Source organism: Sphaeramia orbicularis, chromosome 7 (assembly GCF_902148855.1).
Source record: "Sphaeramia orbicularis chromosome 7, fSphaOr1.1, whole genome shotgun sequence".
Lineage (NCBI taxonomy): Eukaryota > Metazoa > Chordata > Actinopteri > Kurtiformes > Apogonidae > Sphaeramia > Sphaeramia orbicularis.
Window position 1 is genome coordinate 38,002,544 of NC_043963.1, and position 12,991 is coordinate 38,015,534.

Genomic DNA, 12,991 nt, shown 5'->3' on the forward strand with positions numbered 1-12,991 from the left:
TTTTACAACAAAAAGTTTTATGTAATCATACAAAGAGTTCAGCGAGTTGATTTCAAGTCTTCTCTCTACACATACAACAAACACTTTAGAAATATGCTGATGGTGATATTTCATGAGCACAAATCATGACTCAGGGGCAGCATCATTAAGCTTCCACAAGAAGTAGGTCAGTGTTATGACAGCGAGCAGCACGAGGAGGTAGACGCCGAGCAGCGCCCAGCGACAGCGATACAGCCACTGAGTCACAGGACGTTTCCACAGGGATCCAGACCTGAACAGAGCAAACACTCACAGCTTATCCACAGCCAATCACAGCCACCGAAGGCTTCTCTGCAAACACACTGACTTACGTTCCTGCAGAAAGTTGCCGGTAAATGTTTGGATTCTTTTTTTCTCTTTCTGCCTTTTTCTTGGACAGCGTGGCTTTGCTTCTATGTCTCTGTCGTAAAGTGTCCATCGGGGAGCTACAATAGAAACATATCAGTACATTTGTCTATTAGTCCAACAGATACACCAGTGCAATATCAAGCACATTATAGTAACAAACCTTCAGTTATTTGCCAGTTTATTGGATAAAATGGTTTCAATGGAGTGGTGGTCAACAGAATAGTGATGGTTTACTGGTGGGCGGATAGTCCTTAGTAGAAGTTTATAAATAAATAAATGTTGACTTACATTTAATAATAAAATTAACTGTACTTACAGTCACTGTTTTATTTCCATCTAATGTTGCCTTTTTAAAAAAATTATCATAAATACATGATGTTATAGTTATTTTTGACGTACAAAAAAGTCCATATTCCCATGAATTCATCATGACATATTTATAGTGTTTATTAATGAACAGAGTTAAAGGTTTAAAAAGATAATTAAAATGTACTGTAACTCTGCTTCACCCTTAAAGACCCGAATCTCCACCGGCAACCATAAGCATCTACTGAACTAAACTGTTTAATACCTGTTCATCCACTAATCCTGTAAATACATGTAAATAATTGGTGTAAAATGCAGTTTGTCATCTTTTCATGGTCATCAGATATGACCCATTTGGGTGTTCAGAGGCTCCGTAGTGAACGTGGAAACACCGTCATCTTCTACAACATTGATTCATCAGTAAAACCCATGGAACTGGATCAATAACAGTGGATGGAGACACTGGGTTTATGTTCAGTTTAATGCTCAGTTAATGACATCTTTTCTGAAAAAGTCACTTTTTCTTCTGTTTTCTCTGTTTTGATACAATAACCTTTGCACTAACTCTGAGTTTTTATAAATTTCTAAATCAAATATAGAAAATTAAATATAAGAAGATACAAGATTTTATTCTTATCTTTTAGATAGAACCTTTGCGGTCACCATAGGCAACCACACATTCACCAAAACCCAGATTGCCTGTGGTGTACCGCAGGGTTCAGTTTTAGGTCCGATTTTATTTTCTATTTATATGCTCCCACTCTGCAAGATTTTTAAGCGTCACAACATTTCCTTTCATTGCTATGCGGACGACACACAGATATACCTGCCCCTGAGACCGGATGACCCAAGAAGCCTAGCTGCTGTGTCTGGCTGCCTTAATGATGTAAACCGTTGGATGGCCCAGAACTTCCTGCAACTAAACAACTCTAAATCAGAAATCATACTGTTCGGTCCACCAAATTCCACCACTGCCATAAAAAACAGCCTTGGTCCTCTATCCTTGCGGAATCAGTGACATCTTTTAAATCACTTCTTCAAACACATTTTTATAGACTTGCTTTTATGTGATGTTTTTCCCTTTTAATTTTTAATTTTTTAAATTTGAATCTTATCCTGTTTGATTGTTGGTTTATATTCTCATACATGATGTTGTTTTATCTCACTCCTTTATTTTTGCACTGATTTGACAGCATCATGTTACGTTATCCCTGCCCTCTTTATTCCGATTCATTTAATTTATTCGAAGTGTCATGTTTCTGCATTGTTGTACACATCTCTCCTATTGTGTTGCTTCTGTTTTAGTGTTTTTACTTGCATCTGGTATCCTGTTGTGCCCTTTACTTGTCTGTCAAAAGCACTTTGTGAACTTTGTTTTTAAAAGGTGCTATATAAATAAAGCTATTATTATTATTATTATTATTATTATTATTATTATTATTATTATTATTATTTACAGTGAAAATTCAATATGTAGAAGGTAGTTTTATAATAAATGGTATTAAATCACTTAAGAAAGGTTAACTAGAGAGAAAAATTCAATTGGGAACTGACACAAAAGTAGCACTGGGTCTATATGGGATCAGGATAAGGATCAGGACAGAGCTGCACAATATATTGTTTGAGTATCATTATCGCAGTGTATGTGTGCGCGATAGTCAGTTCTTGCAATGCAGGAGGCAAATGAACTCAACATATTCTCATCTAATTTCAACCTGGGTACCTGACACACACTGTGCACAGCGATCCACCAATCACAATCGTTCTTAATCAGATTAGCGAAGCAGACCACGCCCCTGCACCTGGAGTGAGTCACTGGTTGAAAAATTGGTTGAAAAATGAGCAACAAACAGGAGAAAATCACCAAAAATTAAGACTTGGTGCCAAAAAGAAAAGTGTCAGTTATCTGGAATTATTTCTGCTACAAGAACGATGATATTGAAACACATGTTCTTTGTTGATAGTATCTTGCACCGGTTGCCACAACGAGAGGAAACACAAATAATTTGTTTGACCTTTTACGGTGGCACCACACAGCTATTATATCCTCCTGAGTATTTTTTCATATTGAAATATATGTCACAGGGTTAAAAAAAAATCGCGATGTCAGTTTTTTCCAATATTGTGCAGCCCTAGGTCAGGATAAACTTTATCGTCCCATACGGAAATTAGTTTTGGACAACACAGCCACCATAATAAACAGTACTGTGCAAAAGTCTTAGGCCTCCAGTTTTGTTAGTTTTACAGAGTTGAAATGAGCAAACATTTATTTCTAATTCTCTTTTCTTCAGATACAAATAACAAGTAATGTCACAAGTAATGTTGTAATAGCATCAGCTGTTGTCCAAAATGTTTAGTTATCTGATCAGCATTGGTCAGAATTGTGCAGTTGGTGCACCTGGTGAGTAGAAATACTTAATTACATTCCACCACTGAGTAAAACGCATTAACCTCCTTTTATGAGAGCAAGTCGGACATATTATGAAGGTTTTTCTGTTCTATTATCCACGTCCTGTGTGTCAGTGAGCAGTGGTTCTAAGCTCCTACTTTGTGTTCTGAGCGTCTCTGGAGGCCACTTGCTTCAAAGGTGGGCACTCTGGTTTTGGAATAGGAGCTGGATCCAGAGGAGGTGGAGGGGGCGGAGCTTCAGACGGTGTCTCAATTGGATCAACAAGTGGCCTGCAAGAGAAATGACAGAGAAAACAGCTCATCCTCACTGATCAGATAGATTATCATGTGAAGACCAAAGTGAAGGACGGCCTCTGGGACCTGTCGTCCACGGAGCAGCTGTCGTCCTTAGTCATAGTGGAGCAGCTGGACTCGGAGCTGTGGGTTGGAGATGGGCAGGTGGAGGACTTCTTACTGGAGGATGATGATCCTCCACTGGTCTTCTTCTTTGAGTCTCGCTTTTTCTTTTCCGGAGCAGAGGAGGAAGAGGAAGGCATCTGTTTGGATTATTATTAAAAGAAGAGAAGAGAAGAGAAGAGAAGAGAAGAGAAGAGAAGAGAAGAGAAGAGAAGAGAAGAGAAGAGAAGAGAAGAGAAGAGAAGAGAAGAGAAGAGAAGAGAAGAGAAGAGAAGAGAAGAGAAGAGAAGATATGACAAAACAAGATAAGATAAGATAAGATAAGATAAGATAAGATAAGATAAGATAGCAACATAATGTATGATAAGATAAGATAAGATAAGATAAGATAAGATAAGATAAGATAAGATAAGATAAGATAAGATAAGATAAGATAAGATAAGATAAGACAAGACCAAGTAATATAACATAATGAAATTGCAGTGTTTACAATACCAAAATACAGAAAACAAAGTTTGTAAAACAGACAGAACATTTAAGAGTGAAACAGGAAACATGAAAGAGTATCTTCTCTTTAAAGGACTTTTTCTGTTCATTAAAACATGAGAGAATTCCGTGAAAGCCCTCCCTACCTGTGTCTGGTTGGTGATGACTGATATACTAACCCTGCGACGAAGGCTGCTCTAATGAAAAAAAGAAAAAAACAAAGGATGAAGTGAAAAGCAGGTAGAACTACAAAGTACAAAGTGAATAATGTGCATACCTGCTTTGAGCTGTTCATACTGTCGCTGCTCTCCTCTGTCTCTGAAACAACACATGATCATCAGTGAAATACTGCAAGTGACAGCAGAACAAAACCAACCCACTGGAGAAATCTGAGGAACCTGGTGACGCTCTGGTATAGATGATGTTTCTGGAGGACTTCTGCTGCTGGATCATCCTCCTGGCCTCCTTCAGCTCTGTCAAGTTCTTGTCATATCTCTTCCTCAGATTCTCCACGTGAGACACCATGAGCTCCACGGCCCGGCTGACTCGAGCCTCCTGTCCACAGGAAGTACACAGCGATGGAAAGAGGTGATGATTCAGCAGGTGTTATTGGAGGAAACAGACCCTGAGGTGTACACTAGTATAACACATGTGCAGAAATACACACATGTATTTAAAAGAACACTAAAATCTAGGGTGCACCATATGTGAAAGTTGTACTTATTGGATGTGTTAACTGTTATTTATTGCTACTGCATTGTCACTGCATTTATTGCGAATGATGTGTCAATTTTTTATGTCGTTTTAACTGGGACGCCAGGAAGACTGGCAACCATTACGGTGGAAGCTAATGGGGATCCCCAATAAAAAATAAACACTGTTACTTTTAACAAACTGTTATGCGTTATCATTTGAAACCTGTTTTGCAAAGTGTGAGTTTCTAGGGGAGTTTATTTTCTCTGTAAGTGGAATTTGTCTCCACTTAACTTAAAGTTGTAGATCATCTGAGCTAAAAGCTTTATTTTCTGGGTAATATGTTTTTTTCATTCACAGGATGTCTGTGTCGGTTCTCATTTGCTCAGGTCATTTTTCTTCTGGGTAGTTCTTCTCGGTTCAACTGGACTGGTTTAGCTTTGCTGAAAATGCTTCATCTCTTATCCAAGAGACTTCTTCAGTTCATAGGATAATAGTTTGTGCTACTTTGTTGATTTCTATATTAACAAACAGATTAACAGGTAGTATAAACATTTGAATTCCATAATAAGGGCCTTTTGTGGATTCATTAAGTAGAACTTGTACCTGATGCACAGCTCCGAGCACCTCCGCTGTGTTGGAGATCCGTTCAACGGTTCCTCCGAGGATGTCCAGAGACAGCTCCAGCTTCTGCAGGATTTTACTGCGCTTACTGTCCAGACACAGGGCCTTCAGAGTCTGCAAACACACAAACACACTGTAGCACCACAGGTCTGCACTGCATTATGAAACCCATAAAGACCTAGTGCTATGTGATTAATCTGCATTTATTATAATATTATCCTCCGTATTTTGCATTTTTTTCAGTGAAAATCATGCATTTTCCTATATTTAAGGCAAGGCAAGTTTATTTGTATAGCACATTTCAGCAACAAGGCAATTCAACTTGCTTCACACAGGACATTGAAATACAACAACAGGGAAAAAGAAACACATTTAAAACAGTATAAAAGAAACATGTAAAAGGTGATTAAAAACAGCAAGTAAGAAAACAACACATAAAACCCAAAAATATAAAAACACACACATATTAAAGTAAGAGTTGCAGTGCAGAGTTTCGAAGGAGAATAAAAAATTTAAAAAGTAAAAAGCCTTTTAGTCAGCGGCAGCAGTGAACAGGTGAGTCTTTAACCTGGACTTAAAAGAACTCAGACTCTCAGCAGACCTGATATTTTCTGGTAGTTTGTTCCAGATATACGGAGCATAGAAACTGAACGCTGATTCTCCATGTTTAGTTCTGACTTGGGAACACAGAGCAGACCTGCACCAGATGACCTGAGTGGTCTGGATGGTTCATACTGGACTAGAAGGTCTCTGATGGATTCTGGGCCTAAACCATTCAGTGCTTTATATGCTAGGAAGAGAATTTTAAAGTCTATTCTGTGAGAGACAGGGAGCCAGTGTAGAGACCTCAGAACTGGGCTGATGTGGTCCACTCTCTTGGTTTTAGGGAGGACTCGAGCAGCAGCATTCTGGATCAGCTGCAGTCGTCGAATAGACTTTTTAGGCAGACCAGAGAAGATACTGTCACAGTAGTCAACTCCACTAAACATAAATGCATGGACAAGTTTTTCAAGGTTCTACTGCGACATCAGTCCTTTAATCCTAGAAATATTCTTGAGATAATTTGTAATTTAATTAACTGATCACATCAGTGTTCATAAAACCTCAGATTAAAGTTGTGGGTTGTTATGTCAGAAACAGAGAAAACTGAAGAAAAAGTGACTTTTTCAGCAAAGATACCCATAACTGAACATAAACCCAGTGTGTCCACTCACTGTCAGTGATCAAACTCCATGAGTTTTACTGGTGAATCAATTTTGTAGAAGATCAGTTATTTACATGTATGTATTGGGTTAATATTACAGTTTATATTATTTCCAGTTTATCTGATGTCTCTCCCTGTGAGGGTCTGGGTTCTAGATCAGGTCAGGGGTCAGGCTGGGGGTCTCTGTGTACCTCCAGGGTCTCTCTGCCTCTGGTCAGCTCCAGTTGGATGTTCTCCTCAGCCAGGTTTCGGGCGTGTTCCTCCGCCTGCAGCCTCTGCTTCAGGGTGTACTGATCACAGCGGAACGCCAGAGTGATCTGAGAGAAGGCAGTCTGAACACAAACACACTCTGATCACACATGTACTCCACACACATCACCGTTTATGGTTCAGCATTTAGGAGTTATACTACCAAACAATTCAACCTGTAGTAAAGACAAATATTATACAGCAAAGAGTTCAGATCTGACGTAGAAGCGACTCAGTGTCAGATTGTTCCAGTGGGTCACATGTTCAGTTCCATCTGTTTGCTGGTTTGTTCATCAGCAGGATTATATTAAACTATACTGATGGGATTTTTATGAAGCATGGACAGAGAAGGAACCCATTAAAGTTCCAATAATGGAACTTTTTTTTCCATCTTTTCAACATTGTAAGTTGGTAATTTAGTAATAAACGCCAAAATTAACTTATAACAGTTTATCTGTGAATAAATTGTCAAACAATTAGGTTTTTTTTACAATATAAGTTGAGTAAATAAAAATTTCACCAACTTTTTTTTTTTTTTTTGTTACCAATCATGCATTTTCAACTGTTTAGATTGAAGAATTATAGAATTATCAGGGTTCATACAGGTGCTTGAAATCCTTGAAAATGCTTGAATTTCAATGTTGTGTTTTCAAGGTCTGAAAAGTGCTTGAATTTTAGTTTAAGTGCTTGCAATTATAACTCTGTGATGTGGTTTATTTCTTTATTTTTCATATTAACTCTGCCAGGTTAGATGCCAAGCCAAAGCTTCTTACAAAGGTGAAACATTCTGAAAAATAAAACTTTTGTCAAAAAAAGAAAATTAGCGGATGTTCTCAGGTCGACTCCAGGTAAATTTTTATCTTAATCTTTGGCTCAGTGCGAGTGTGTCTGAAGAACGCCAAGTGTCTTCTCTTTTTTAATGAAATTTTGTGTTCTCCTTGACTTTTTGCTACTACAACATATTCGATGTTTATTGCATAGTTCAATGTACATCATTGTGATGAATAAATAAATCCTGAGTATATGTATTCCTATAGGTATGTATTTGACCCCAGCGATAAGGCACTGTGCTGGAAAAATTTCAAAATAACCCTTAAATGTGCTTGAATTTGACCTTGAAAACTATGTATAAATCCTGATTATAGACAGATACTGACTTCATAAAGTCTTATGTAAGTACATTTTGGGTCTATAAAGGAGACATTTATGTACACTGTAGTATATTCAGAGATGCACAATGTACTATGGAGGAGTTTTTTGTGTCCATCATACTCGGCCAGGTAAATTATACCTGACCTGTGTTTTTTCCATCATCCTGTCCACTTGACTGTACATTAGTGCAAGTTAATTATTTCTTCTACTGCTATGGTGTCCTTTTATGATGAAATACATTTCATACACACTGATGAGCCATAACATTATAATTACTGACAGGCAAAATGGTATTCATTCAGATTATCTCATTCCAGTGGGACCTGTCAGTGGGTGGATATATTAGGCAGCAAGTGAACATTTAGCCCTCGAAGTTAATGTGTTGGAAACAGTAAAAATGGGCAGGAGTAGAGATCGGAGTAAATTTGACAGAAGAGAAAAATTGGGATGAATCACTGGGTCAGATCATCTCCAGATCTAGTTGTTCATTTCCAGTGTAAAGTGTTTAGTACCTCCAAAAGTAACTAAAGAACAACAACCAGATCTCAACCATCGAGCATCTATGGCAGGGGTCTCAAACTCATTTCCTTCAGGGGCCACATTCAGCACAATTTGATCTCCAGCGGGCCAGACCAGTAAATAGCAGAAGAGCCTATAAATAATGACAACTCCAAATTTTTTAGTGCAAAAAATAACATTAGATGATGAAACTACGTCTATCCAAAACAAAAACGATGTGAATAACTGGAAAAAAATGAAATTTCTGAAGAGAAACAAGTACAATTTTATCAATATTATGCCTCAACTAATGATTTCTACATGTGCATTACAGATCACAACTACCAAGACACAAAACAGGCAGAATATTGTTGAAATTGCACTTATTTCGCTTTACACATTCCAGGTTGTTCATATTTGTTAAGGTTATTGACATTTTATTGTTAAAGGATATCAGAATTTTATGTTCTTTGCAATAAATCAAAGAGAAAAAAATTGGTGTTGCCATTATTCATAAGCATAATGTCATATTATTTTTTTCACATTAAACCAAGAAGAAACTTTGGAGTCATTATTTCTAGATTATGCTGTTATTTTTGAGTTTGATGCCCTTGACTGTTAACATCTTCAGGGTAATTTTTGCATTTTGCAGTTTGTAAATTCATCCCGCGGGACAGATTGGACCCTTTGGTGGGCCGGTTTTGGCCCCTGGGCCGCATGTTTGACACCTGTGATCTATGGGATCATAACATTATCACCACCTGTCTAATATTATGTAGGTTTCCCTTTTTCCTCTAAACCAGTTCTGACCCGAGGCCTGGACTCCATTAGATCTCTGAAAGTGTACTGTGGTATCTGGACCAAGACGTTCGCAGCAGATCAATGAAGTCCTGGAAGTAGAGGTGGACCTCCATGGATTAGATTAATTTGTCCAACACCTCGCACAGATGATCAAAGGTCCTGAGATTGGAATGTCCCTCCTTAATCCATTTATGGTCTGTACTAAAACCACTGCAGACCAGGAACAAACAACAAGACCTGCTGTTGTGGAGATGCTCTGACCTAATCATTACCGTTACAGTATGGACCTGGTCAAAGTCACCTTATATACCTTATGTTTCTCATTTTGCTGCTTCAAACACATCAGCTTCACCTGCTGCCTAATATATTAAACCCAGTAAAAGGTCCCATTGTAATGAAATAATCAATAACATTACAGCGTCTCCTGTCAGTGGATATGATGTTATGGCTGATCAGTGTACATTTGAGTTTTTACTGTTAAATCATAAATGTAGATGTTAGGCCAGTCCATGATGTATTTCTATGACTTTCTGGGAACATTTGCTTTGCATAAACAAAGACATTTCATTCATTCATTCATTCATTCATTCATTTATTCTTTCCAATCTAAGTGATACTCCTCCTAGTACTTTAAATTGAATGTGCAATAACCTGCTATACATCACAGTAATTTTAATTCAAATGTGCAATAACTTGTTTACCTCTCAGGACTCTTATCATTACTATTACCCCTTTTTTATATAATACTCTATTGTTACAAATGTGCATCTGAGCTGTAAGTGCAATAACTGTTTTCTTGTAGGTTTTAGCTGTTTTATGTTTTGTATCTGCTGGTTCTTTTGTCATAGCTTTACTTTTTGTTCAAGCTCCCTTTTACGATTCAGGGAAATGCACAAGAATTCCAATGCACCTATACTGCAATGTATCTGTGCAAATGGCAAATAAAGTCTATTCAGTTCTGGAAAAGAGCGGGATGTAGAAAACTTATGATACCTGCCCTTTTCTTAAAACATCTGCTTACATCAGGTAAGTTGCCATTACAGCTATTACAGTAAACAGTTTACATGATAGTCAATGAAAATAAACAAATCCAAAGTCCATAAGCAAAATTATTTCATTACATGTTTTATAAAGCTTCTCTATTCTCTCCTTATACAACTTCTTAAACTGAAAAATATTAGTACAGCTCTTCTCTTCCATTGCCAAAGAATTCCACATTCTGACACTCACAACAGAAACACACATTTGCTTTACATTAGTCCGAACCCTTTGCTGTTTAAGATTAAACCTCCTTCTATGTTTTTCATCCTGTGACACTAAAATAAATCAAAGGTCTGTTTCTCGCTCTAAACACAATCAACAATGTCCTTCCACCATTTCCACAAATTAATATATGAAAACTCATCAGAAAGGAGGAAAATCTAATGTTTAACTCTTAAAACATCCTGAAACCTCAGTATAAAAACTAAACCGAAGTCCATGAGTACATTTAATGTGTGTGACTTACCTCCAGGTCCTTCTCTGACATCTCTACACTGTCAGATAAAAAGAAAATTGGACAGTTATTAAGCGGTCAGTGACACCAGTGCATATGTCAACTACCCTGTATCAGGTTCTGATGCTGGTCTGGGTCACCTGTTGAGTCCCACCCGCTCTATGATGGACAGGTCATTCCAGCTTGTGATTGGCTGTTCCTCTTGACTGGTCTCTGTTCAATAAAAAAAAGAATCCAGTTGAAATAGATCCACAATACCAGTCAATAGTTCTTTAGTTAATGACACATATCCTCTGGTGTAATAATTGTCACCTTCGTCGCTGTCATCACTACCAGCCATCGTGGACAGACTGAAACTGTTTGTCTCTGCATCAGCCTGAGTTCAGACAGATGCAGTGTATTATTACAAGACACAGTTGTTTATGAGTATTAACAGGGGATGATAAGAACAGCTGATACTCTACGTTATCAGACTCACCTGAACGCTCATCACTGACGTCTTCAAAATAATCCAAGTATCATAATAATAATAATAATAATAATAATAATAATAATAATAATAATAATCCAAATGTGATTAACTCATTCAGATATTCTCATTTCTTTACTGTTGTTGAAAACATGCAGGTATTTCTGCAGGTGTCTGTCCACCTTTGGTCCATTTCCTGCCTCTGCCTTTCTCCTGTCCTGAGAATAGATAATCCTATTAAGAGATCCACAGTCAGAGCAGAGCAGGACGCACGTTCCAAGAGGCTCATGGGTAGTGGCGGCTCCCTCCCTGTTGCTATGTTTTTATCTATAACAAATAAATATAAGCAGGATCCCAGGTGGTCAGTCGAAAGTACCACAGCAGCAGTTCTCACCGCAAAGAAAAGGAAAAAAAAAAAAAAAAAAAACATTTTACGCAACATTTGATCCACACAGGCCAGAGAGGGGATATTTGACTTCAATAATAAAACTGTAGCCACACTGAAAGGGATGGTAAATATTAATATATGTAGTCCCACAAGATCCACGAGAGTGGAGTTTAATTAAGAGCCCCATGGACATGACCAGGCACTATTTTAATCTGAGATTATAATTAATCATAATTTTATTGAAATACTATGAAGCCTAACCCATAATAAAAATAATACCAACAATTACAAGTCTAAGGAGTAAACAAAAAAATAAATAAATAAATAAAATGGATTTAATGCTTACCTAGAAAAAAAAAATCTTTATCTTAGTCTTAATACATAGTCCATAACTAAACCAAGGGTGGTTTTAATAAACAATAAGTTTATTTATTCACTAAATTTTAAATAATTTCAGGGTAAAAATTGAATGAATGTATAAACAAATAAATAATTTACTCAATTATTTTAATAATGAAATTAACTGTAAAGTCACTGTTTTATCAGTTCCATCTAATCCTGTTGCCTTTTTAGATAATTTATCATCAGTAAATAAAGTTTAATTATGTTCTAGTTGTTTTTGATGTACAAAAAAGCCCAAAATTCCATGAATTTATCATTACCTATTTATAGTTTATTAATGAACAGAGTTAAAAGTCTAAAAAAATAATAATTGACATGTACTGTAACTCTGCTTAAGCAAATCTGTTAATGACATCTGATACTTTAATGGATCAAAAAATGTATTTGTTTTTGTAAAAGATTTCAAAAATCTGACAATCTTTCACAAATATTTAACAAGCTTTAAAGTACTTTTGGTTAAGTTAAATATTTTGGTTGTTTTAAGTAAATTTGACTGTTTATTTTAAAAACTTACCATACTTTAAATGTATTTTGGGTCACTTTTTAAGTGGTTATATTTTTTACAGTGTCCACACATCTCAGGTTTACTTCAATACATTATCATTTTATTTGCATTTTAATGCATCTGTTGGCACTGGATTTCAATTGTACTCTGTATCTTAATGTGTGTTTGCTTGTGGCAACTATGACTTTAACTTTATTTCCTCGCAGTGATTCATAAAGTCAACTTTTTAACTCAACGTGACCTTATGATTTGAGTGACTTTAGTAAAGAAAACTATTTTTCCGAGGCTCCATAGGTCGGAGGTCAACATTAACTCTGTTGGCAACACAAAGGAAAGTTAATCTCATAATATTTTCTTTACTTTGGAAGCTAAAAATAAAGTAAAATTAAATGAAGAACTTTTTTTTAATAAAATAGGGATGCGATTTTTGTACCTATCTTGCAACATCCATTTGACAAATAATTCTTGCATAGCATATACTTCTCATTTTATTGTCAAACCCTTCCTTATAACACATTAGATGTATG

At 36.6% G+C, this 12,991-nt stretch overlaps 1 protein-coding gene across 1 annotated transcript; it reads right to left on the reverse strand.

Annotated features, from left to right (window-relative positions):
- On the reverse strand, positions 1–11,399 carry LOC115422996 (lymphoid-restricted membrane protein-like). The gene is made up of 13 exons (XM_030139665.1): positions 11,179–11,399; positions 11,013–11,076; positions 10,841–10,913; positions 10,713–10,740; positions 6,697–6,837; positions 5,284–5,415; positions 4,383–4,539; positions 4,262–4,302; positions 4,131–4,181; positions 3,463–3,638; positions 3,241–3,372; positions 351–464; positions 1–271 (listed from the first exon to the last, which is right to left on the reverse strand). Exons 1-13 carry the CDS (start codon positions 11,188–11,190, stop codon positions 124–126), a joined length of 1,269 nt encoding a protein of 422 aa, XP_029995525.1. The 5' UTR covers positions 11,191–11,399; the 3' UTR covers positions 1–123.
- Between the last annotated feature and the right edge of the window lie 1,592 nt (positions 11,400–12,991).

Bases quoted from the DNA above. Each gene is read 5' to 3' on its own strand.
- LOC115422996 (XM_030139665.1), bottom strand. The intron at 6,838-10,712 runs GTAAGTCACACA...GTTTGTGTTCAG, and splicing joins TGTCAGAGAAGGACCTGGAG to ACTGCCTTCTCTCAGATCAC. The intron at 5,416-6,696 runs GTACACAGAGAC...GTGTGTTTGCAG, and splicing joins GAGGCAGAGAGACCCTGGAG to ACTCTGAAGGCCCTGTGTCT.